The following is a 25,237-nucleotide window of genomic DNA, read 5'->3' as shown; positions in this document are numbered from 1 at the left end:
GGTGCCGGGATCGGTGCCGAGAGCTGGAACGGTACCGAGAGTATTCAGCAGCACAAGATACCGATCCATGCCATGAGTATGACCGGTGCCGATATGGCGATCGGTGCCGGGACTGCGAGTGGCGTCGGAACCGTGAGCGGCCCTGAGAAGGCGAACGGCGCCGGGACCCAGATCGAGATTGGTGCCGGCCTGCCGAGCCAACTGAGGTAGACGTCATCATCGCAGGTTTGCCTCTGGAATGTAGTATCCGCACCGGCGGTGCCTGGGGTTGAGGCAGGACAGACTCGGTCATAGCGATAAGGTCCCTTGCAGCCGAGAACGTCTCAGGCGTAGACGGGACCGTAAGCTCAACCACAGGTGGGGAGCTCTCCGGGACCGGACTCGATGGACCTCTCGGGACTGGAGTCAACGGTACCACAGCCGTCGGTGCCGCAGCAGGTGTAGGTGCCGGGCGGTCCGAACGGGATTGAGTCTGAGCCGTTGGAGGCATCGAAGAAGTAGAGGACTTCGACGTCTTCTGTCTTGGCGAGAGGGATCAGTGTCAAACAGGGCCCTGCGCCGGAGAAGGCCAGTGCTGCGGTGTCTTAGTGGTGCCGGCGCGTTCCGATGCCAGAGGAGCACTGCCGGCGGTGCGGTCGGCGCTCGGTGCCGAGGACAGAGGGTTCAAAGCTGCCTCCATGAGGAGAGTCTTTAAGTGAAAGTCCCTCTCCTTCTTTGTCCTCGGCTTAAATGCCTTGCAAATTCGACACTTATCTGATACGTGCGATTCCCCGAGGCACTTCAGGCATGAGTCGTGGGGATCGCTTGTGGGCATCGGCTTTTTACAGGCCGAGCATGGCTTGAACCCTGGTGAACCGGGCATGGGCCCCAGCACCTGGTGCGGGGAAGGGGCTAATGCCCAAACCCCGCTAACTATTTCTAAACTAACTGTCTAAGAACTATTTATACTAATTACACTATATATCTAAAACAACTATATACAGAAAGTTATCAATAACAAGGAGAAGCTAGGGAAGTGGAGGACAGCTAAGCCGCGCTCCACTGTTCCAACGACCGACACGGGCGGTAAGAAGGAACTGAAGAGCGGTCGGGTCGGCAGGGGTATATATCCGGTGCCATGGTGGCGCCACTCTAGGGGGCGACCCAGCCGACCCACCAAGAGTTGCTAGGGTAAAAATCTTCCGACGAACGTGCACGCACAGCGCGCACACCTAACTGGAATGGATATGAGCAAGCACTCGAAGAAGAACCTTGGTCTCCTCTTCTTTGGACCCTTCTCTGCCATCCTCCCAGTCTGTTACCTGAGTAGTGAGCGTGAGTGTGTGTGTGTTGGGGGGGATGGGACCTCCCATTGAGGTAACTCCAGGCAGGAGACAAACCAGCTCTTCAAAAGTTCTCTCTCATACTAGGTGCTGCATTTCATCACCCTGCCACTAGCTAAAGGAGGCAGAACAAAACTATGGGGGGCTTCTAAAGGTGGTAACTAGTCCTTCATCAGTCATCCACTAAACTTTAATTCTTACCCCTAGAGATACAGACAGGTGATGATCCACACTGAGAATCGGTGGACCTAGCCCCGAGAGGGACTATACAGTCTCATGAGGTACTTTGGGTTGCCAGTTCTGCCCTAGAGTATTTTAAAGTTTTTAAAAGGCAGACTAGTAGGAGCTAAGGAAAGGGACAGCTTCGTGTTGCTTCAAAGGGTATAAGATGGCCACCCTGACATCCCCTGGAACGGACTCTCCCTTGCAGGGTAGAAGGCAGCTGTCACCAGAAGAGGATGCGATCCAGATGGAAAGCAAGTAAGAAACTCTTTCCTGGAGGAGTGCAGAGCCACTTCTTATAGGGAAAAGCTTCCTGATTTTCCTGAAACTTTTAAAACATTATTGTTCAGTTTGAGGGACAGGCAAGGTTTGGCTTAACATATACACTCGTGGTATTGGTGATAATCTGTCAGTAATACAGACCAAACAATCAGTGCTCTGGTATGATGAGAGAGAATGGAGTCTTCTAAGGAAAAACTGAGTGTAATGTACTCATTTCTTCAAGATGATAACATGAATCTCTTTGGTAACAGTTATAGGATTTCATCCTCTCTAAAAATGCTTGTAAATAAGCTGTTGCAAAAGATTACACAAATAAACAGGATAGCAATTCACTGGAGACAGGATGTAAATAAGTAAAAGATGTAAATAAAAAATTAAAATACATACAATTTATTTGACAAAAGTCTGTAACAACGTGCTTTAGACTTGTTTAGATATAGAAAAGTACATCAGGAGCGGTCATTCTCAGTGCTTCCAAGACTGTGAAAGGTTCAATAACTAGAGCACCTACTTGTGTTTACTTGATGGTGAACACGGAAATATAAGAATCCATCAAAGTGCTCTGAAGTCAGTGAAATATATAAGTGACTATTTCAGGAACCAAACACAAGCAAACTTGCCTTTATTGATATTCTAATAAAGGAGGTGGAGAGTTTCACTCGAGAACCAGATCCTGGGGTTCATCTGAACTGCCTTTAGTGCAGACATAAAAAGTTTACCTTGGTACTCTCCCCAAAACAAGGGTTGCTGTGCATAGGGATGATTCTGCAGCATATGTTAGGCTGACTACTGATGACCGCTCTGACCTATGCCTTTGCTAAGGGACCAAAATCACAGTGTGGCTGTATAGGAGGCTCTGTGGATCTCTGCACTGCTGGAGGATCCCCCTGCAGCTCAGATATTCTGCTCTAGAACTTGAATCTGCTGGCAGCGAGATGAAAAGCTGTTGCATCTCCCCAGAGATTCTGGTTCAGTATGTCTGAAGATAACTTTGGGGCAATTTGTTAATGTCAGAAGCTGTCTAATAAAGGTTGGTTTAAAAAAGTAAAACTGACATACGACGCGACCAACAACTACATATAAAAGCCTTATGGTAATTTCTGTTGGGATTTCATTCTTCAATGCCTACAAGTCAACCTGCATTAATAATAATTCTTTCTTCAACCTTCTCATTTTATTAGAATTAATTTCTTTCTATGGACTGACAAATATTTCTTATAGATTTTAATAGAAGATGTAAATTTTGTCTATTTCACTTTACGAGTGAAAATTGCCCAAGTAAATAAGGGGTATAAATGAAACTCTGCAAACCACTTAAACTCAGGGCTTAATAGAGAGGGGGGCCTTATACAGAGCCCTCTAGACTACTAAATTGCTACACTGAGAGAGATTTCAAACGTCGTCATTAGTTTTGAATTTGTCGCAGGTCCACTGTGTATTAACAGCAAGACATTCTTTCGCTTAGACTAATATATTCTTGTGGTTCAGAAAGAATGGTCAACATACTCATACTGCCTCCTCTACATAAGTACTTATAAATTCAACAAACACTGGCATGTCATGATCTATTACATATACAAAGAAAAACAAAAGGCTTAAATACAGGCTATTTAGTCTGAAAATCCAAGACCAGTCATTCAAGAAAATAGTATGACAAACAAAAGGCTATCACCACCAACTACACCATTGACCATTTATGCCTTCTTTTTAAAAAAAAAAAAGGGTTGTTTTTTTTGGAGAAGGCATGTTTTCTGAAGTATTCTGGGTTTTTTTCTAGGCACTCTGGCTACTTTTTGTTTAATTCGGGGTAAGATTGTATGGCATCACAAATACTATATCAGAGAGCAGCACTTTATAAATTAACTATCACAAGTTACTTCTTTTGCATTATTTTTTAAAAAGCTTTTTCTTTGTTTTTCTTAGCCATAACTTCTAAATAGATTTTTTCTTTTAATCTTCTGTTTGCCCTCTCTTTATGGAAGACATATTTTAAAAAGAGATATGCTTAGAGAGAATAAGAAAATACAAATCACAGTCACTGCTGCCCAGGTTTCTTTACCATGGCCATCAGAAAATACTCATTCACTCAATAAAGAAGGAAGTGGGAAAAAAATGAAACATATGGTCCTCCAAAAGAAGTAACTCTTCCCCCACGCCAGCCCGGAGCCTGCACAAAGCACCCAAACTCCGTCCCAGAGCCTGCACCCCCCTTCCCACACATCCCTTCCTGCCCCCAAACTCCCTCCCAGACCCTGCACCCCCACTCCCAGCCCAGAGTCAGCATCCAAACTCTGTCCCAGAGCCTGCACCCCTCACCCACTCCTGCACACCCACTCCCTGCCCTAGCCTGGAGCCTGCACCCAGCATCCAAACTCCATCCCAGAGCCTGCACCCCAACCCTCTTCCCACACACCCTCTCCTGCCCCCAAACTCCCTCCCAGAGCCTGCACCCCAGCCCTCTACACTTCCTCCCAGAGCCTGCACCCCCACTCCCAGCCCAGAACCAGCACCCAAACTCTGTCCCAGAGCATGCACCCCCTCACCCGCTCCTGCACCTCCACCCCTTGCCCAAGCCCAGAGCCTACACCCAAACTCCAATCCCCAGCACAAGGCCTGCACCTCAGACCTCCTCCCCTGACCCAAACTCCCTTCCAGAGCCTTAGGCAGGTGGGGGGCATAGTTTTGGGGGAGAGACAGAGTTTGGAGGGGCGGGTTCTGGGCACCACCAAAATTTCTACAAACCTGCTACCCCTGGTTCTTTAGATGGAGCAGGTAGTTTAGGATACACTGTATGGATGAGCACGATGGAGAGATACCGTGCTCGGATGCCCAGTGGGAAAACCTCGTTCACTTGGCCAGGTAAGTTGCTCTAGTGGAAGGCTTCCTACTTCCCAGGAGGACCTGTTGGATCTCATCAGAGCAGGCCTGCTCCTCCTGGTTCAGCCACGCAGCATCTACACCAAGAGGTGGAGGGGGGGCGAGGTTGGGATGTAGGATATGTCCATGGTCCTGAGACAGCAGGTCCAGTTGGTTGGGCAGGGATCAGGGAGGGCCCATTGCCAGGTTCATCAACATGCCAAATCAGTGCTGGTGCGGCCACGCCGGAGCGATCATGATAACTTGTGCCTTGGCTCTCTTGATCTTTGCCAGGACCTTGCTGATGAGCAGAATCGGCAGGAACACGTACATTAGGCTCCCTGACAACGACAGGAGGAAGGCATCGGAGAGAGAGTCCTTGCCCAGACCCTGCCGAGAATAAAACCGATGACATTTTCTGTTTTGTCTGGTGGCGAACAGGTTCCCTTGGGGAACCCCCCCCCCTCCTCTGGAAGATCATGCAGGCTACCTCAGGTGGAGTAATCACTCATGGTGAGAGGAGAAGGACCTGCTGAGGTGATCTGCCAGCATGTTTCTGACGCTGGGGAGATGACAAACTTCCAAGTGCATCTTGTGACTGATGCAAAAATCCCACAGATAGAGTGCCTCTCAGCAGAGGCCGACGAGCGCGCTCTCCCTTGCCTGTTGATGTAGAACATAGAGGCTGTGTTGTCTGTCAACACTCATCACTTTGCCCGTCAGGTGCGGTAAGACGCCTCTGCATACCAAGCGGACCACTCTGAGCTCTCTGATGTTTATGTGCAATGTCATCTCCTCCAAGCACCACATGCCCTGGGTCTGAGACATCAGAAATCAGCTCAATCCAGTGACAAGGGCTGTCGTATGGAACTCCTGGGGTCAGTCCACCACTGCAGCGAGGTAATTATCATTGGTGGGATGGTAACGACCTTTCCAGGTGATCTCTGGACTGGGAATAGACCACTGCTGTAAGGGCTGCATCCGGAGCCTGGCATGGCGGACGACATACGTACATGCTGCCATGTGGCCCAGCAGGCACGGGCAAACCCTGGCCACGGTCAGGGAGAACGCAGAAACTCCCACAATGAGGTCCACCAATGCTATGTGGACATACGTGTCCTTCAAGTTGAGAGCAGCATACCAGTTTCCTGGATCCAGGGAGGGGATGATGGAGGCCAGGGAGACCATGCGGAACTTAAATTTTTTAGATATTTGTTGAGGTCTCGCAGGTCCAGGATGGGCCGTCCTTGGCCTTTAGGATTAAAAAGTACTGGGAACAGAACCCTTGTTCCTGTACTTGTGAGGAACTTCTTCCACCACACCCAACTGCAGCAACCCTTCTACCTCCTGCGTGAGGAGACTCTCATGAGAGGGGTCCCTGAAGGGGGACGGGGCAGGGGGGTTGGAAGAAGGGGTAGAAAGAAACTGGAGGGTATAACCCTGTGCCACAGTACTGAGGACCCAGTGGTCCCATGCCGGAAGGAAAAAAGAAAGGCAGTTGGAGAAAAGTGGGAAAGATGGATCGGGGTATAGTCTGGTAGGTCACCCACGGCGCATGCTCCGAACGCTCGCTTGCCACCCTGCTTATTGCGGATCGAGCCCAATTGGGCAGAAGGTGGAGGTGGGTGGCTTGGGCAATGCTTGTAGCCCCTACTCTTTTTGTGGGGCGGCTCCTTCCGGGGTTGGCTCCCTTGGCCCTGAGATTGCTGTGGTTTGAACCGCTTATGGGCTGGACTGTGGATGTACAGCCCTAGAGTTTTCAGGGTAGTGCGGGAGTCCTTAAGGCCATGCAGCGTACTGTCCATCTGCTCTGCAAACAGGGCCTGGCCATCAAAGGGGAGGTCTTGCACTGACTGCTGAGCTTAAGTCGACAGGCCAGAAAGCCCGCTGCATGGAAAAGCAGCAAAGAATCCTGTGGCACCTTATAGACTAACAGACATTTTGCAGCATGAGCTTTCGTGGGTGAATACCCACTTCGTCGGATGCAAGAGTGGAAATTTCCAGGGGCAGGTAAATATAAGCAAGCAAAAAGCAAGCTAGAGATAACAAGGTTAGATCAATCAGGGAGGATGAGGCCCTGTTCTAGCAGTTGAGGTGTGAAAACCAAGGGAGGAGAAACTGGTTCTGCAGTTGGCAAGCCATTCACAGTCTTTGTTTAATCCTAAACTGATGGTGTCAAATTTGCAAATGAACTGAAGCTCAGCAGTTTCTCTTAGAAGTCTGGTCCTAAAGTTTTTTTGCTGGAGGATGGCCACCTTAAGATCTGCTATTGTGTGGCCAGGGAGGTTGAAGTGTTCTCCTACAGGTTTTTGTATATTGCCATTCCTAATATCTGATTTGTGTCCATTTATCCTTTTTCTTAGAGACTGTCCAGTTTGGCCGATGTACATAGCAGAAGGGCATTGCTGGCATATGATGGCATATATTACATTGGTGGATGTGCAGGTGAATGAACCGGTGATGGTGTGGCTGATCTGGTTAGGTCCTGTGATGGTTTTGCTGGTGTAGATATGTGGGCAGAGTTGGCATCGAGGTTTGTTGCATGGATTGGTTCCTGAGCTAGAGTTACTATGGTGCGGTGTGCAGTTACTGGTGAGAATATGCTTCAGGTTGGCAGGTTGTCTGTGGGTGAGGACTGGCCTGCCACCCAAGGCCTGTGAAAGTGTGGGATCATTGTCCAGGATGGGTTGTAGATCCCTGATGATGCGTTGGAGGGGCTTTAGCTGGGGACTGCATGTGATGACCAGTGGAGTCCTGTTGGTTTCTTTCTTGGGGTTGTCTTGCAGTAGGAGGCTTCTGGGTACATGTCTGGCTCTGTTGATCTGTTTCCTTATTTCCTCATGCGGGTACTGTAGTTTTGAGAATGCTTGGTGGAGATTTTCTAGGTGTTGGTCTCTGTCTGAGGGGTTAGAGCAGATACGGTTGTACCTCAGTGCTTGGCTGTAGACAATGGATCTTGTGGTGTGTCCGGGATGGAAGCTGGAGGCATGAAGGTAGGCATAGCAGGTTTTTGGTATAGGGTGGTGTTAATGTGACCATCACTTATTAGCACCGTGGTGTCTAGGAAGTGGACCTCCCGGCCATCTCCAGCTGCATGGAGATGGCCGAGGCCATAGTGTGAACCACGGAGTGTGCTGCGTCTGAGGCTGCTTGAGGATCGCCCGGAATTCCTTCCTGGACCCTTCGGGAAGCGAAACCTCCAACTTGGCCACGGCCTGCCTCACATTATAATCATAGCAACCAAGGAGGGCTTGGTAATTGGCCACTCTCAGCTGAAGGCTGGAAAACCAAATACAATTTTTGCCCAAACAGATCCAGTCTCTTCGAGTCTTTGTTCTTGGCATAACCTTGGGCTGACCCTGACCCTGCCCCTCCCTCTGATTAGAAGCCTCAATTACAAGGTAGTTTGGGGCCGGGTGAGAGTACAGGTACTCGTGACCTTTAGCTGACACAAAGTATTTGCATTCAACCCTTTTTGAAATGGGGGGCAAGGAGGAGGGGGTTTGCCATAGGGTATTAGTAATTTTCGCTACCCCTTCATGTAGGGGCAAAGCCACCCTAGCAGGTGCCATGGAGCAAAGGACGTCAAACAGGGAGTCTGACCGCTCCTCTGGTTCCTCTGCGTGAAGCCCCAGGTTGGAGGCTATTCAATAGCTCCTGATGAGCCTTAGCATCATCTTGTGGAACAGGGTGAGGAGGATCCATAATAGCTTTGTTCGCTGACGACAAGGCAGAAGCCGGTCCCGTGGGATCTGCCACATCCCCTGCCAGGTTACCAGTGAGCTGCACCTCTCTACTTCCGAGGCATTACGGCTCTGTGAGGGCAAGCTCTGGAGAGATGTCTCCCATGATGGGGAGCGGTGCCATTGAGGCAAGCACACACGGGGAGGTCCCAAGACAGGTTTACCCTTGGACCGAGGTACCACTGGAGCTGGTGTTGGTGGCACCTGTAGTTGCAGGGCCTCGGGTGTCGACGGGACCTCTAGTTGACGGAGGCCCTCATCATCGTCTGGTGTGGCAGGCATGGTACGGGATGGGCTAGACCATTCGACTTGAGCTGAGGTGCAACTCCCCAACTGAGGTGCTGAGCCACCCAGCATGGGTCTTGGCTCTCCTCTGGCCCTCTCCTTTCCCTTATGGGAAGTGGGGGATCTTCCCCTTGTGGTGCTCTTCGGCTTCTTGGCTGGATCTGGGTGGGGTGCTCCGCACTGATGCTGCAGTGCTCGGGGCCGAGTCAGATTTTTGCTCCGGTGCCAGAGTTAGTGGCAACTCCATCAGGAGTGCCCTGAGATGGATGTCTCTCCTTTTTTGTCTGGGGTTTAAAAGATTTAACAGATGTGACACTTGTCGCTTATATGTCCTTCACCCAGACACGTTAAACAACTACTGTGCAGGTCGCTGATGGGCTGCTTTCATTGATCACAGGGCTTAAAGCCTGGGGACTGGGGCATGCCATGTCCCTAGGCTGAGTCCCGTCTGGGACCAACTAAATTAGAACTAACACTATGGGAACTATTAGCTATGTACAACTATTTTCAGGAAAACGTTCGTAAGAAACACTGAATGAAGCGCAATGCTAGCCAAAGCAGCAGACGTTCCAGCACCGTCACTGGCGGCAAGAAGGAACAGAGGGTGGAAGTAGGCGGCGGCGTCCCTTATACCATGGCATGTGCGTGCTACTCCAGAGGGCACCAGAGCTGGTCCCCTGTGGATACTAGGGAGGGAAAAACTTCAGGCACCGGTGCATGCGGCGAGTGCACACCTAATATGGAATGGACATGAGCAAGCACTCGAAGAAGAATGACAACATTCTATACAGGAGTAGAGCTTGAGCTAAAAGAGAGTTAGCATTTAAAATCCTACTATAAATTACAGCTGAAAATGCTGTCCAAAATCATCACTGGAGCACTTTCATTAACAACAATGGAATTGCACCAGAGATGAATCTGACCTGTTATGTTTTAGAAATCCATCTTATTAAAAACAAAATTTAGATTAAACTGAAGAAAAATAAGGATTACTTTCTATTTCCACCAGACAAAGTTTGTGTTCTTCTGTAAGGTACATTTTCAAAAACAAGTCACCACCTATACTTGTAGCAAAATATTCAAGAGTTCAATTGCTCTCTCTTTCACTGGAACATCATTAGACCATAAATCATCACCTTCCTACAATTCTTGTACAATCAATGGATTGTTTCGACTGAGTCTTCTAATCCTTGCATATTTTAAAAGGCTCAAGAGAACCGGCATTAACACAGCTTGTTAGAACAAATACCACTGTTGCCGGGCCCCTCATTGCCCCACCCACAACCTGTCTCAGCAGGGAAGAATTAGGCTGGACTGGCAGATGAGGAATCCTGTGTCCATTTGAGAGCCTTTCTCCACCCTGCACCTTCTTCCTCATGCCTAACAGGACACATGTGCAATGTGCCTGAGGAGAGAGGGCAAGCTTCTCTGCATCCTTCTGCCTCCCTTTGTTCAGCTGGGGAAGTAGGCAGTTTAGGGAGTCAGTTGGTTCTCATGGGCTCCCTTCTCTGTATTTAAAGCCCTCCTGGGAATTCAGCAGACATTTTGCTGCCCTGCCATCCCTTTATATAGCTATGGCTTTACCAACTGTATTTCCAGAATGCTACGGATCTGACCAAACTGCCTGTTTAAGGATCAGGAAAGATTATTTTCCTATGGGTCCAGGGGCGGCTCTACCTTTTTGGCCGCCCCAAGCAGTCATGCGCGGGAGGCGCCCCGGAGCCGCGGGAGCAGCGGACCTCCCGCGGGCATGACTGCGGAGGGTCCGCTGGTCGTGCGGCTGGACCTCCCGCAGCTGCGGACGGTTCGCAGGTCCAGCGGCTCTGCTGGAGCTGCCGCAGGCATGCCTGCGGGAGGTCCACTGGAGCCGCGGGAGGAGCGCCCCCTCCGCAGTCATGCCTGCGGCAGGTCCGGTCGTCCCGGGGCTCCGGTGGACCTCCCGCAGGCATGACTGCGGCAGGTCCGCCGGCCCAGCCTGCCGCCCCCCCGGGAAAGGGCCGCCCCACGCGCGTGCTTGCCGCGCTGGGGTCTGGAGCCGGCCCTGTATGGGTCAAACCGGCAGCTGTTTGTGAGGATGTGCGTTTGTCTTCCTTGCAGGATCCTGGAGGCCCATTTTTTAGGATAAAAGAAATAAGAACAGAACTTTAATATTAGGAAGTAATATGAAAATATCCAGTTGGTCACCAGTTTTGGCCAGTGTCAAGTGCAGATAAAAGACTGAAAGGACCAACTTCCAGAAGAAATATGAATAAGAGACCAAGGATATGGCTGATTAACTTAGTAGCCTGTATTGAGAAGAGGAGACCTTATGTCTTCATAGGACTGAGGTATCCCATGGAAGTTCCCTTATTTCCTCTTCCAGTGGGAGGGGTGAGAGAATTCAGAGATGGACTGAATCCTAGTAGTTAGGAAATCCCAGATCTGAATGGACTGGAACAGTTCACTTCTATCTGGTGCAGCGGTTGGAAGGAACTGAGGTGGTAGAAGGCACAGTGCCCTGTTATGTACCCTTGCCCTCAGAACATTCAAGGACGATGAGTGGAGGTGCAGGAGTGGGGTGCATGTGCATTTAATGGACACTGCTTGGAGAAGGCTCTACTTTTAGGCACCATCTGGTGGCACATTACCCATAAGTGGGAATATACAGAGCCACTCCAAGAACCTCCACTATTAGTGAGGCACTTCTCTGCTCATCACCTCTTCCTCTGTCATAAATGGCTGCAGGCAATTTAGGCAACAGGGCAGATATGAGAAATATTTAGCACTTCAATAAATCTGTCATTTTGGACAACTGAAATTATTTGGGCTCAAATAATACAGTAGTCTTTAAAATTATGATTTTAACCAATTGTTTTAAAGTTCCTTGCCTCCACCTTTGGGATCTTCACAGTTTCTAGAGTCAAACAGCTTCAAGACATGGGGGCAGGTCCCGGGATTAGAAAGGAGTGAAGAAGATTTTTTTTTTTTTAATAAATTATGTCATAGATTGGAAAAATGAAACACAGGCCAGCTTACCCTCCTGCCTTCAGTGAGCATTGCCCCACATTAGGTATCGTTCTCCGACAACCCTACCAATTCCTGCTCCCTATTTAATTCTCTACTTTCCCAGCTGTGGTTGTCAGGTTCAGCAGTGTCTTTTGTTCTGTGTCTGGACCCAAAGGATTCAAAGTGAACTGTACTGGTATGTTTCATTTTGCTTTGTACCAAGCTCCTTTCCCAGGTGTGTAGCAAAGCAATACTGAAAGTCATTTTTAAGTCTGTTGAATGCACTCACAAAACAAAGGGTTCTGGTGAAGCAGCACTGAAAGGAGCAATACAGGCAAGAGAGGGATAGCTCAGTGATTTGAGCATTGGCCTACTAAACCTAGGGTTGTGAGTTCAATCCTTGAGGAGGCCATTTAGTGAACTGGGGTAAAAATCTGTCTAGGGATTGGTCCTGCTTTGAGCAGGGGGTTGAACTAGATGACCTCCTGAGGTCCCTTCCAACCCTGATATTATATGATTCTAATTGGAGAAGGGGCAAGTGGAATGAGAATGCAGAAATGTGACAATCCAAGAGGGACCAGGAAGGGGAAATTCCATGGCATTTTTTTTTAATATTGGGGAAATACTGATTTTTCAGAAAAACTGAAGATATCAGAGCACTGCTGTCCAGTACCTCCCCCAACTCTGCCAGCCATGTGAATGCTGCATGCCATCAGTCTGCTTCTCCCCCTTAGTAACTTTTGTCACCAGCTCTGCCTGAAACATGCTCAAAGTGCAGAGAAAAAGCACTGATCAGAGAAGAAGTGCCTTGTTCTGCTTCACAAATACTAGCTTTCCTCTGATGATGCTCAGATCCCTACTCTAATCCTGTCTTCCAGTGTGGGGAAAGCTGATGATCAGAGAGAATGAAAGAGACAAATGTGTCAATGCTGCGCAGCCACACTGCCAGCAGAAGAGGGGAAGGCAGGCAGGATTGGAGGATGGGGGAATGAAAGAGAGAGAAGACAAAACTAAGTGAGAAGCAAAGCAGGAATTCACTGTTTCCAGTGGTTGTTTAGGTAACAGAGGAAAAGGAAGAGACCTAATCAAAATCTCCCTTAAGCCTCTGGATGGAATTTAGCAGCTCTGGAAAGGTTTCGCCTAAGTTTTAATACTTCACTATCTGCCTTGGATGTCTATCAGCTGAACAAAGGACTAAGAGAAGCAGGAACAGCTCTTGGATACAAGAGAGTGTCAGAAATCCTCATGTTGGCTGAGTTCAACTTAAGAAATACATTATTTGGCTGCTACTGCTCCAGCCCAAACCTTACTGCTGCCATAACCTTTTTTTTTGGGGGGGGGGGGGGGGCGGGGGGGGTAAAGAAGGGGAGAGAACAGCTATAAATCTGCTTCTTGTCAATGTATCATCGGTTGATATATGAATATATCTTTAAAATAAAAAGAATTAGTCTATACTTTAAAAAGTTTCAATTTAATGTTTAATAGTTTATTATTAAACAAACAATTTTGGACTATTTTCCCCAATGTACCTTAATGCCCAATTTAAAAATGTTATTTCTATACTCAGGAACAATGTGCCCTATGGTGTAGGGAGAATCATCCTTTAACTTGGCCAAATTGCACAATGTTTCTCTAAACATGACATTTATTTTCATAACAATTAATATTGTATTTTTGGTACATATACTGTAATGATTTGCAAAGATGCACATATTTCCTAAATAAAGAGCTATTTTTAAGAGGTGATTTCTTCATCTACAAATATTTCTCTAATATTTTGTTTTTCTTTAGAAATTAATATGTGTATGCGCATGAAGATACTGCAGGATACTATGATGAAATAATGACTTGTGGAAGTGAAAAACCTAAAAATCCTGTTATTTGACAAGACCAGGCTAGTCAATATTTTTGTGTCTCATTTCTTATTTACTATACACTGATATTGGACGCAATCACAAATCATTAAAAAGGGAAATAACCAGGGCTGTCAATTAATCACAGTTAACTCACGTGATTAACTCAAAAAAATTAATCGCAGTTTTAATTGCACTGTTAAACAAAAGAATACCAATTGACATTTATTTAATATGTTGGATGTTTGTCTACATTTTCATATATATAGTGTGCTGTGTTGTAGTTGTAATTGAAATTGTAATTGGGAGGAAGGATAGCTCAGTGGTTTGAGTATTGGCCTGCTAAACCCAGCATTGTGAGTTCAATCCTTGAGAAGGCCACTTAGAGATCTGGGGCAAAATCAGCACTAGTAAAGGCAGTGGGCTGGACTCAATGATCTTCCACGGTCCCTTTCAGCTCTATGAGATAGGTAGATCTCAAATTATTATTATTTTTAAATCAAAGTGTATATTATTTTTCATTACAAATATTTGCACTGTAAAAAACAAACAAACAAAACAATTCACCTCATGCAAGTACTATAGTGCACTCTCTGTCGTAAAAGTGCAACTTACAAATGTAGATTTTTTGTTACATATCTGACTCAAAAAGAAAACAATGTCCACTCAGTCCTGCTTCTTGTTCAGCCAATTGCTAAGACAAACATGTTTATTTACATTTACAGGAGATAATGCTGCCCTCTTATTAACAGTCTCACCAGAAAGTGAGAACAGGCATTTGCAAGGGACTTTTGTAGCTGGCACTGCAATGTATTTACATGCCAGATATGGTAAACATTCATACGTCTATTCACACTTCAGCCACCATTGCAGAGGACATGCTTCCATGCTGATGATGTTTGTTAAAAAAATAATACATTAATTAAATTTGTGACTGAACTCCCTGGGGGAGAATTGTATGTCTCCTGCTCTGTTTTACCCACATTCTGCCATATATTTCATGTTATAACAGTCTTGGATGATGACCCAGCACATGTTGCTCATTTTAAGAGTATTTTCACTGCAGATTTGACAAAACACAAAGAAGGTACCAATGTAAGATTTCTAAAGATAGCTACGGCACTTGACCCAAGGTTTAAGAATCTGATGTGCCTTCCAAAATCTGAGAGGGACGGGGTGTGGAGCATGCTTTCAGAAGTCTTAAAAGAGCAACACTCTGATGCAGAAACTACAGAACCCAAACCACCAAAAAAAGAAAATCAACCTTCTGCTGGTGGCATCTGACTCAGAGGATGAAAATGAACATGTGTTGGTCTGCACTGCTTTGGATTGTTATCGAGCAGAACCTGTCACCAGCATGGACACATGTCCCCTGGAACGGTGATTGAAACATGAAGGAACATGTGCATCTGGCACATAAATATTTTGCAATGCCAGCTACAACAGTGCCACGAGAATACCCGTTCTCACTTTCAGGTGACAGTGTAAACAAGAAGTGGGCAGCATTATCTCCAGTACTTGTATTAGATGAATTAAAAATACTATTTCTTTTGGTTTTTTACAGTGCAAATACTTGTAATCAAAAATAAATATAAAGTGAGCACAGTACACTTTTTATTCTGTTTTGTAACTGAAATCAATATATTTGACAATGTAGAAAACATCCAAAAATATTTTAATACATGGTACTCTCTTATTAACAGCACGATTAATTGCGATTTTTTAATCGCACGATTAATTGTGATTCATTTTTTTAATCACTTGACAGCCCTAGAAATAACTAAACACCACACTGGAGACTGGACTACTTGAACAATATTACTTGTCCCCAGGGTGGGAGAGGAAGAGATACTGTATATGCCTCTGCATAGGGGCATAGGACTAGAACAGGCCATTCTATGAGCACTGTTAACAGCTGCACAAAAGTCTTCAGCTAAGCTCATCTATGTACTCAAGGAGAGGATTAGATTTCAACTTAGAAAAATAGTGGCACTCTTCATCAGACTGCATAAGAAGGGAGCATGAAGGAGAGAATTTATGGAAATGTTTAATTTTTTCCAGTAATCTTTTATCATTCACATTCATTGTGAATACACAGACATAGCTATCGTATTAACATCTGGGTTTTATTAAAAATAATCAAGAACTGAAAGTTAATGTTAGTATAAACAGATTATTACTGTAAAAATGGCATCAGAAATATGGATCTTTCCCTTGGCCATAAAAAGAAGATAACAGTTCTTACGATGAGAGACACAACCCACATTTGAATGGACAAGTTTACCTCATTTTAGAAAAAGTTACATGCCACATGATCTCAGAAATATAGAAAAAATGTGCATCTTCACATGAGGTAAAGCATAACCATCTCCCACCACAACCCTTCTGATGCTTAGAGACCAGCAAATTGGGAGAGGCCTCAGCTGAGAGCCAGAGTAATACACAGAGACAGGTATCGGGGGGTAGCCGTGTTAGTCTGTATCCACAAAAACAACAAGGAGTCCAGTGGCACCTTAAAGACTAACAGATTTATTTGGGCGTAAGCTTTCATGGGTGACGTTTTTTACCCACAAAAGCTTATGCCCAAATAAATCCGTTAGTCTTTAAGGTGCCACCAGACTCCTTGTTTGTTATACAGAGACAGGATATCATTGTGCTTTGGGAAAAGGGTGTTGGGCTGAGACAGGAGGGGAGGAAAAAGTGAACTTTTCTTCCACAGAGCTGCAGCCACTGCTAGGGAATCTACCTGCAGCTTCTTCAACCTTCTGCCTCATTGTCTACTTCCCCTCTCACCCTAAAGTAGGTAACAGTAGGAGCAGCTCTCTTAAAAAGACAGCACTCTGTCCTCAGTAACACCTAAGGGCTTGTCTACATTACCCACTGGATCGATCGATCCAGCAGGGGTTGATTTATCATGTCTAGTCTAGATGCGATAAATTGACCGCCAAGCGCTTTCCCATGGACTCCAGTACTCCACTAGGGTGAGAAGTGCAGGCAGAGTCGAGGGGAAAGCATCAGCCATCAACTTATCGCAGTGAAGACACTGCAGTAAATAGATCTAAGTACGTCAACTTTAGCTACGCTATTCACGTAGCTGAAGTTGCGTAACTTAGAACGAGCCCCCTCTCCAGTGTAGACCAGGCCTAAGAATGGAAAGGAATAGCAAGAGATGGAAACTACGTATTGAATGGAACTTTTAAAATTAGACTTGACAAAGTATTAGAAATTCTGTAGGAAATAATCTTGCAGGTTTTTTCCATCATTAATATCTCTGAATACATTATTTATTGTGGCTTATATAATATCAATTTCTCACGTACAAGTAAACAGCCTTGCTATACTATGCTTTATACTGGACAGTACACTATGCTTTATAAGTGGACAGTAAATGTTACAACAGTTACCATAGATCAATTATCATGGAAAATGGTAGTAATCACAGATGCCATTGTGTGGTAACTTGTTGGAAAATGATGAATTTTAAATTTGGACCATTTGGACTACAAGCACATTACTTTATACTCTACAAATAACTTGAGATTTTAAACTAGAGATAAAATAAGAACCTACCCCCAAACCTTTGCCAAAATAAACCATATCAGAAATGAGGGGGTTTTAATATTTAAAAAAAGAGATTTTTCTTTTTAGTACTATTTGTTATTGTTTCACACTTCCAAACCTTCTGGCTCCATGTGATAGTATTTCAGTATAAAAAAAGATGTCTCTAGCTGTGACAAAAGTTTCAACTCGTTCTTCCAAGAAGAACTGAAATATTGTAACTTCTGACAAGTTATAAGAAATTCTCTTTTTTACTTTTCCTGTTGGCAAAAGGCCAAACTTTTCTTTATAGGGGCTCTTCTTGTGCAAGGGACTCCAAGTTCTTCAGCTTGTATTTCCAGCTGATTGCTATCTAATGGGTAAGGTTCTCCACGTGGAACTGGCAAACTAGAGAAATGTTGGGAAGCTGCTGGTGGCATTCTGCGTCCCATCATGCTCTCTGCACCCTCTATGGCAACAGGGTGCCCCTGTGGCAATAGGGTCCCCTGGCAGGAGTGCCACACATCTGCAGTGTCTCTGCCCTCACACCTGGGGATCACTCAACAGTAACTTGAGTAACAGTAATTTAAACTGAGATTCTCTATGGATCTGAAGAAAGGAATAGGCTGAGGGTTAGTAGGGGACTATAATTCAGAGAGCGGACATACTCTTCAGGCTCATCCCTGCACCGTGTACTGTGCCTAGGGGTTTTCATAGGAGTGTGCCCATATCCACAACATTTTGCTCCCACTTATTGACACAAACAGAGTAAGAATTTGGCCTGAAGTTCTTGATGACCTTGCTATAGTCAAATTCATCAGCTATGCAATTTTCAATGGAGATTAAAGCAAATCCAGTCAGTTTTTCAACAGTCTCAGTCAATGTCAGGGGAATCATCCTGAGACATTACAGGTCCAAGATCTCTGCATTTCTGTAACAAGTCTTCCTTTCCACCACTTCTAAGTCCACAGATATTACAGTGAAACTTCAAATGGCCCATCTGATCAATGCATACTACCCTGCGTTTGTTCAGAACTGAGTCACTGTAACATTCTATACAATACCTTGTCTTTGGATACTGAGGTGATAAACTGTCATGCTTATATGTGAATGCTGTTGTTTCTTTACATATACCAAACCTTGTTATACCCCTTATTGGAAACTTAAGAGTGGCATATAGCAGTTCATTATTTTGCTGTAGTACATTTGAACCATTGCCTGAACACTGCCCACAGTCATCTTAAAGGGATTCAAAGCTGACAGAACTACCCAATCACAACAGTAATGAGTGATGTCCGTGATATACAGGTCATCCAGAATATGGTTTGGAATTTAGACCAGCACTCCAGTGTCAACAAATTGTAGTTAACAATTACTCCTTCTGCAGGAAAGGGATAAAATTTAATATTATTCAACAGCAGGTAGAAATATATGTATCAGTGCCAATATTTTGTATTTGACTTTCTGTGACATAAGTGCTATAAAACATTCAGAAGGAATGTACCCAGCATAATTGTCTGAAATCTCATAATAACTAGTGTATTTCCTGTGCTCTTAAATTGCAAGGTCATGTGTGAAGTTCGATGAACTAGGTGAAGAAAGTTGCCAAGCTTGTTTTGCTGCAATAATTTATCCAGAGAAGCATTATAAGAGAGGTTTCATTCGGCAAAACTGAACCATTGCAAAGAGTCTTGCCAAACACTTTAGAATATGGCTTCATACAACAGTCATTTTTGGTTCTCTTTGACAATGCTGTGATCTGAGCATAGCCAGTTTTCCAACTCCAACCACTTACATGCATTTTCTGTGGCTTGGGAAGCATTCATGCTGGCTGAGAACATGTGTCATATTATTCCAGTCTTTCATTCCTGAATAAGTAAGGTTTATTTTAACATTTGAAAACAATCTGTAACAGAAGCAGAATGGCGAATCGGCTATGACAGAGTAAATTCAATATTTTCTGTAAATTTGGTTCCCATTACAAAGGATCTGCTTACAATTCTTTAGTGTACACTAATTTGTCTATTATCACTATCCTTAGAATATCAAGGGCTATTATTCTTACCAGCCCTACCCCAACCAAAGCATACTGAACTTTATCATCAAATATCTCAGGACAATTAATGGGAATGGAAAGCATTTTTTTCACATATTGATTTATAAGGTGAGAACAATCTCGAGTTGAAAGTTCAGCAACAAAATCTCATGCATAATTCTGCAGTTGTCCCAATTCTTAATCTGCACCTACATATGAGGCAGAATGCTAATCAGACTCTGAAATTGAACATTATTCATTCACAAATAATAGAATAGAACAGAACCCAGTGTCTTCAATTTGTTAGTATTAATCAACACATTTTAATGGAGTTGAGTACTAGATAGATACAGAATCCTGTAGTGTATTTTTTTTTCAGGGTTAGTAGTTAACGCTTTTCGTACAGGTGGATTTCCCTTAACGCTCTCGCTTTGATTATCCCTACACATATTTTTTCTTTTTTCAGTGGTATATCCTAAAGGGGGCAAGTGTCTCAGGCTGATTTGCCCAAGTTCACAGGCTTTTCTTCCTCCTCCTCAGTAAAAATCTTTCTATTTTCATTCTACGTTTATGTTGTTGCCTCACTCCCCACATGTATCCCTAGGCCCTTTTATTGTTGAATACTTGCCCAGAGGCTCAGAAACGTAGAGAGCAGATTTACTGATTCCTTCCAGCTCCCAAACCCACACCAAATTTAGGTAGGAGTTTTGCAGTTCATATTTCAGTAACGAAGGCAGGGGAAGCAAAATGGTCAGTCGGAAGTGGTCTACTGGGTGAAGTGGAATTATAGTTAAAGATGCAGTGGTCTTCGTCATTCAATTTGGAACCAAAATAAAAAGAATGGGCCAGCGGTTCTTTTCAATTACTATTGTAATAAGTTAGAGAGATATTAGCAGCAAGTACTATGGAGTCCACTAAACTTTTTGATGGGAGTATGATGTGTGATTTTAAGTTATACTAGTTTCAAAATTATCCTCCTTGGATATGTAGAGGGCTGCTATGGTGGCCAGGGAGGAAATTCTTTATATGATGCAGGTGTAATGAAACACAGCCAGGTTTAACTCCATCTACAACAGGCTTGCAAGTATTGCATAATGCCAGAGAAAAATTCCAAGAATGGGATGTGGAGAAAGGAAGTTTATATGGTCAGATTAAGGTGACCAGATGTCTCGATTTTTAGGGACAGTCCTGATATTTGGGGCTTTGTCTTATATAGGCGCCTATTGACACTGATTTTTCACACTTACCATCTGGTCACCCTAAGTCAGATATAAACGTAACAAAAGCATTATAGCTATCTCATTCAAAACAAATAATCACTATGATAGCATTAATGCAGGCTTTTTTGATCACTGACCTAACACGACTAAATTAAATGAGAATACCTCATTCTATAACATTTTGTAAAACACCATAAGAAACTAAGAACAGACTTACCCAATTGCTGAAAAAGAAGAGCCACACTGGTACTGGTAACAGGAAGGCTTTCATGTAAAGGGGTTTGTATCAGTTGTCTGTCTCCTGCTCCCAATGAAAACAATTTCTGTAGATAGAGATATTTCAATACATACTTTAATCTCGTTTGTACATAGTTTTACATATTTGCTATATATATTTAATCTCTTATTCAGACCAAGCACACAGTATAAAATGTTATATTGTTATTTACCTATTTCAATCTCAAAGACATTATTATTTCTATTACATACTGAAGTTTAAATCTATGTTGGAAATCAATGTCCTCTGCACAGGTTAGCAGTGACTTTAATGGGACAGCAGTTACGACCGAAGCATCTCCAGAAGAAGTACCACTCAACAATACTAGCATCTGACCAGCATTAATCTCTTCATTCAAGGATGATGATGATTATTAATAATTATAACTAATGGTATCCCCTGGATGTAATTCTTTCAGCATTATTTAAACTAAAAGAAATCCTTACATTTTTCATGTTAATACACTTTTCATTTTATTAAAAAATAGTTTTGGTACATCATTTAACAAAAAGATGTCTGGAAAAGATGGAGAAGTAAAATAAGGGCAATGGAATGACAGTTTGAATGTGACAACTTCCTCCCTTAAGAAACATCTGAATTGAATTGTTCAAACAGTTATCAATTGGTTTCCATGAAGATATGCAACACCATGAAAAACATTAAAGAACTGCAAAGAACAGAGTAAAAATGGTTAAAAAAAAAGCACTGACAACAGAATAAGATGTTGGGTTAATAACAAAGAAATGAAATAACTTTGAGACTGGGATTACCAGGTCATGAAGTTTGTGGGAATTATAAAATAAGGAAGGTTATAATAGCAGACTACTTTATCATCATCTGTTACAGAAATGGTTTAAGGTCTGCTACCAAATATTTTATTTACGAGTGTGTTTTAAAACTGTGATTAATTTTCTTCAGTAGTTTAAATAAGAAAAAAAATAGAAAAAGATGACCTCGCTAATCTTAATGACTCTACTAATCACAGTGAGTAATAATTCTTCTTTCAGATCATTCATATCATTTATCTTCTCTGCAATTTTGATGTGCATAACCACTGTGCAACAAAAATTGGTGCCACAATAAGGCTCAGCTTATGCCCAACATCCTTTCTACAGAAAAAAATCACAGTCATGAGTGTCATTCAAAGTTCAAGTGATACAGCAATGCTTACACCTGAACTTCTGAAATGTTAGCTTTAGTCAGAAGTCATAATAATAGACCTTACAATATCAAGCTGTTTATATCAGACCCCAGATAAAATACATCTGAAATACATTATCTGCTGTTCTGTTAATATTTTGTAACAATTATTCTGTTGGTATGCAAAGTAATTTATTGCTGGAATTCTACCTATTTTCCTGTCTACAATATTTAAAGCCTATAAAAATAAATATGGCAAAGTGGAGTAAAGACATAATTCTGTCCTCGAAAGCTTAGCACAGCTTTCACTTACTGGTAGCTTTCATTTTCCTAACTAAAGAAAGACTGCATTCATAACATACCATTTCAAAGATTCATATCACCAGCTCTGATACAAAATTCATATTATGTTAACCTAGTTGGCTTTTTAATTTACATCTGAGGTGCAATGATACTTTGTTAAATCTAATAATACAAGAGTTAAAATCTGTTGTACAGCTAAGTCCACTTTCCTAGAGACTTCAATAGCCCTACAATAAAGTTTAGTGAGATTGTAGATAGTGGGAAAGAGATTTGATTTTCTTCAAAGCAAACTGGTGGAGAGTCAACCATACACACCTGAATTCTCCTTGTTTTGTACTTGTGTTTAAAAATATTAGAGAACTCTACAGTAAATCCAAAAGTCTGGTTGAACCATATTATTGTACATAAAATCAAGAGGAGAATTCCTGTGGTGGATAATTTCCTGAGAATTTACAGTGTGAACCTAATTATATTTCTGCTGCTTTCTAATTTGATATTTTTACTTCAAAGAGATTGTCATTTTACCTCTCTGAAGAAGAGAAAAAATGGTTACTTACCTATTCTGTAACTGTTCTTCTAAGTGTGGTTCACATGTGTATTCCACTCAGGTGTGCATGCACGCTCCTGTGACCTGGAGCCAGAGGGTTTCCATAGCAGTACCTGTCAGGGCGTCACATGCGCCGCACACTTCCTCGTAGCCCCTTAGAAGGCTATTTAAGGACTGCACCACCTCAGCCTTCCAGAGTTCTTTTGTACCAGAATATATGGCTCAAGACTCCAGTGCAAAGGGGACCGAAAGAGAGTCAAGGAATACATGTATAACCTACATCTTGAAGAACAACAGTTACAGAATAGGTAAGTAATAATTTTTTCTTCTTCACATCTGTATTCCACTCAGGTGACTCCCAAGCAGTTCAGGTAAGAGGTGAGGCATGAAGTCTATTTGAATAGCAAAAGCAAGATTGTTTTTCTAAAGTTTGCATCAGATCTGGAAGCAGTTGTGATAGCATGATGCTGAGTAAAGGCCCACGCAACAGCATTTATGTCCAGAATAGATATGTCTTGTAAGATGGCCACAGAGATAGCTTGTGCTCTTGCGGTATGAGCAAGGAGTCTTTCCAGTGTGGGAAAGGTTTGCTGCCCTGTAGGCTGTTGTAATGCATGCTGTAATTCATCTAGAGATAGTCTGCGCTGAAACTGCCTGACCTTTCATTCTATCATGATAAGAAACAAAAAGGCAAGGAGAGATACTTGAAATGGCTTCATTCTATCTAAACAGAATGCCAGTGCTCTTCGCACATCTAGTGTATGAAGACACTGTTCATCCTTTCTGGACTGCGGCTTCTGAAAAGATACAGATAAGTATATCATTTGTTCTAGATGAAAGTCATAATATAACTTTGGCCAAAAACTTTGGATGTGGTCTTAAGGTCACCTTATCTTTAAAGAACTCTGTAAATGGAGGGCCTGCCATCCAGTATTGAAATTCTCCCACTTTTCTGGCTCACATTGTTGCAATGAAAAAAGCTATTTTCTGAGGAAGTTGAGCTAGAGAGCAATTAGCTAGCAGCTCAAATGGGGAGCCCATAAGAGTTGCCAGCACTGTATTTAAGTCCCACATAGTAACTGCATTCTTTATAGGGGGATAGAGAGGAATAACACCTTTGATAAATTACTCGGTCACCGGGCTGAAACTGACGAACTTTGGCTTGACGATTGTAGTAGGTTTGCTGGGCCTCTTGGGCCTTCTCTAGGTACTCCCTCACTATGGGAGTGACCCAGGCTATCCAGTCCCTCATCTGTCGCACATGCTCTATTATATTCTTCCCCTCACTGGGTTCCTCCTCTCAAATTTCCTTGGCTATGTCTAGGATGCCTCGGGGGTTGCGCTCATATAACAGCTAAAAGGGGGAGAATCCAGTTGAGGCCTGAGGTACCTACTGGATAGCGAACATAAGGTAAGGTATGAGGGTGTCCCAGTCCTTCCCGTCCCGACTTAACACCTTCTTTATCATAGCCTTGAGGGTTCGGTTAATCCTTTCTACCAATTCATCAGTCTGTGGATGATAGACTGAAGTTCTTAGGGTATGTATATGGAGCAGCGTACAGAGGTCCTTCATTAGCTTCGACATAAATGGGGTTCCTTGGTCTGTTAATATCTCCTTCGGTAGCCCCACTCGGGCAAAGATCCCCACCAGCTCTTTGGCTATCGTTTTAGCGTCCGTGTTCTGCAGGGGGACAGCTTCTGGGTAGCGAGTAGCATAGTCCAAAACAAGAAGTATATATTGGTGGCCCAGAGCTGTCTTCTCTAGGGGTCCCACTAGGTTCATCGCTATTCTCTCGAAGGGGACCTCAAGTGGGGACGGGGACTGTGCAGCTGACACTCTGGGCAGGATGCACAGTACCTCCGCACTTCATGTACTCCGGGCCAGAAGAACCGTCGTAGGACCCATGCCAGAGTCTTCTCTACCCCCAAACGCCCCCGCAAAAATGACTATGGACAAGACTTAATACAGTGGTCTGGTGTTTTTGAGTTACTAGGATCTGCTGTACCTTCTGCCCCTGTACTGGTGCAACCAGATAAGAGATCCTTCTTCATTATGAAGTAGGGTCCTGGCCCCTGGGTTTTCCCTTCCACGGGGACCCCATCCATCTATTTCGGTCACCTCCTTCCTGATGTTGTCATACCTTGGGTCTTCTGCCTGGTCCCATCCAAAATTTCCTCTCCCGGGGCTAATCTGCCCGAGATCTAAGGGCCCCATCTCTGTTACCTCTACTGGTTCAGAGGCATTAGGGTGGGGGGTCAGACTCGGGTGCTTCTCCCTCCTGGGCGGCCTCCTTTTCAGCTGCTTGGGTCTGCCTACCTATGAGAGCGACCCTCTGACTTTGGGTCAGTTTTCGGGTTCCCAAGGCCTTAGCTGCCCTTCTTTCCCTTTTCGTCTTTCTACCCTGTCTGTGAGTGGAGAACAAATTTGGGGATATTTCAGAGAAGATTGCGAGTTGACAGTCTGCTGTGGATGTCTCACTAATTTCAGGGTTCCCATCTTTCTCAAATCCCCCTACTGGGAGTAAGTCTCCAAACCCTGGGAAGTCCCTCCCTATGAGCACTGGATATGGGAGTTTAGGGACTACACCTGCTGCTACCTCAGTAGTGTTCCCTTGGATCTCGATATTTTA

The 25,237-nt window shown here is 44.1% G+C and overlaps 1 protein-coding gene across 3 annotated transcripts in view; it reads right to left on the bottom strand.

Moving 5' to 3' along the window:
- SBF2 (SET binding factor 2) overlaps positions 1-25,237 on the bottom strand; it is a 595,592-nt gene that overhangs the window by 275,886 nt on the left and 294,469 nt on the right. For all 3 annotated transcript variants that reach the window (XM_045015032.1, XM_045015034.1, XM_045015033.1), the window contains exon 6: positions 20,558-20,663. In XM_045015032.1, the coding sequence (XP_044870967.1) occupies positions 20,558-20,663 (106 nt within the window). The remainder of the gene's footprint in view (positions 1-20,557; positions 20,664-25,237) is intronic.

This window comes from Mauremys mutica, chromosome 4 (genome assembly GCF_020497125.1).
Source record: "Mauremys mutica isolate MM-2020 ecotype Southern chromosome 4, ASM2049712v1, whole genome shotgun sequence".
NCBI lineage: Eukaryota > Metazoa > Chordata > Testudines > Geoemydidae > Mauremys > Mauremys mutica.
The sequence above is the reverse complement of the archived record's forward strand: the minus strand, read 5'-3'. Positions and strand labels throughout refer to the sequence as shown.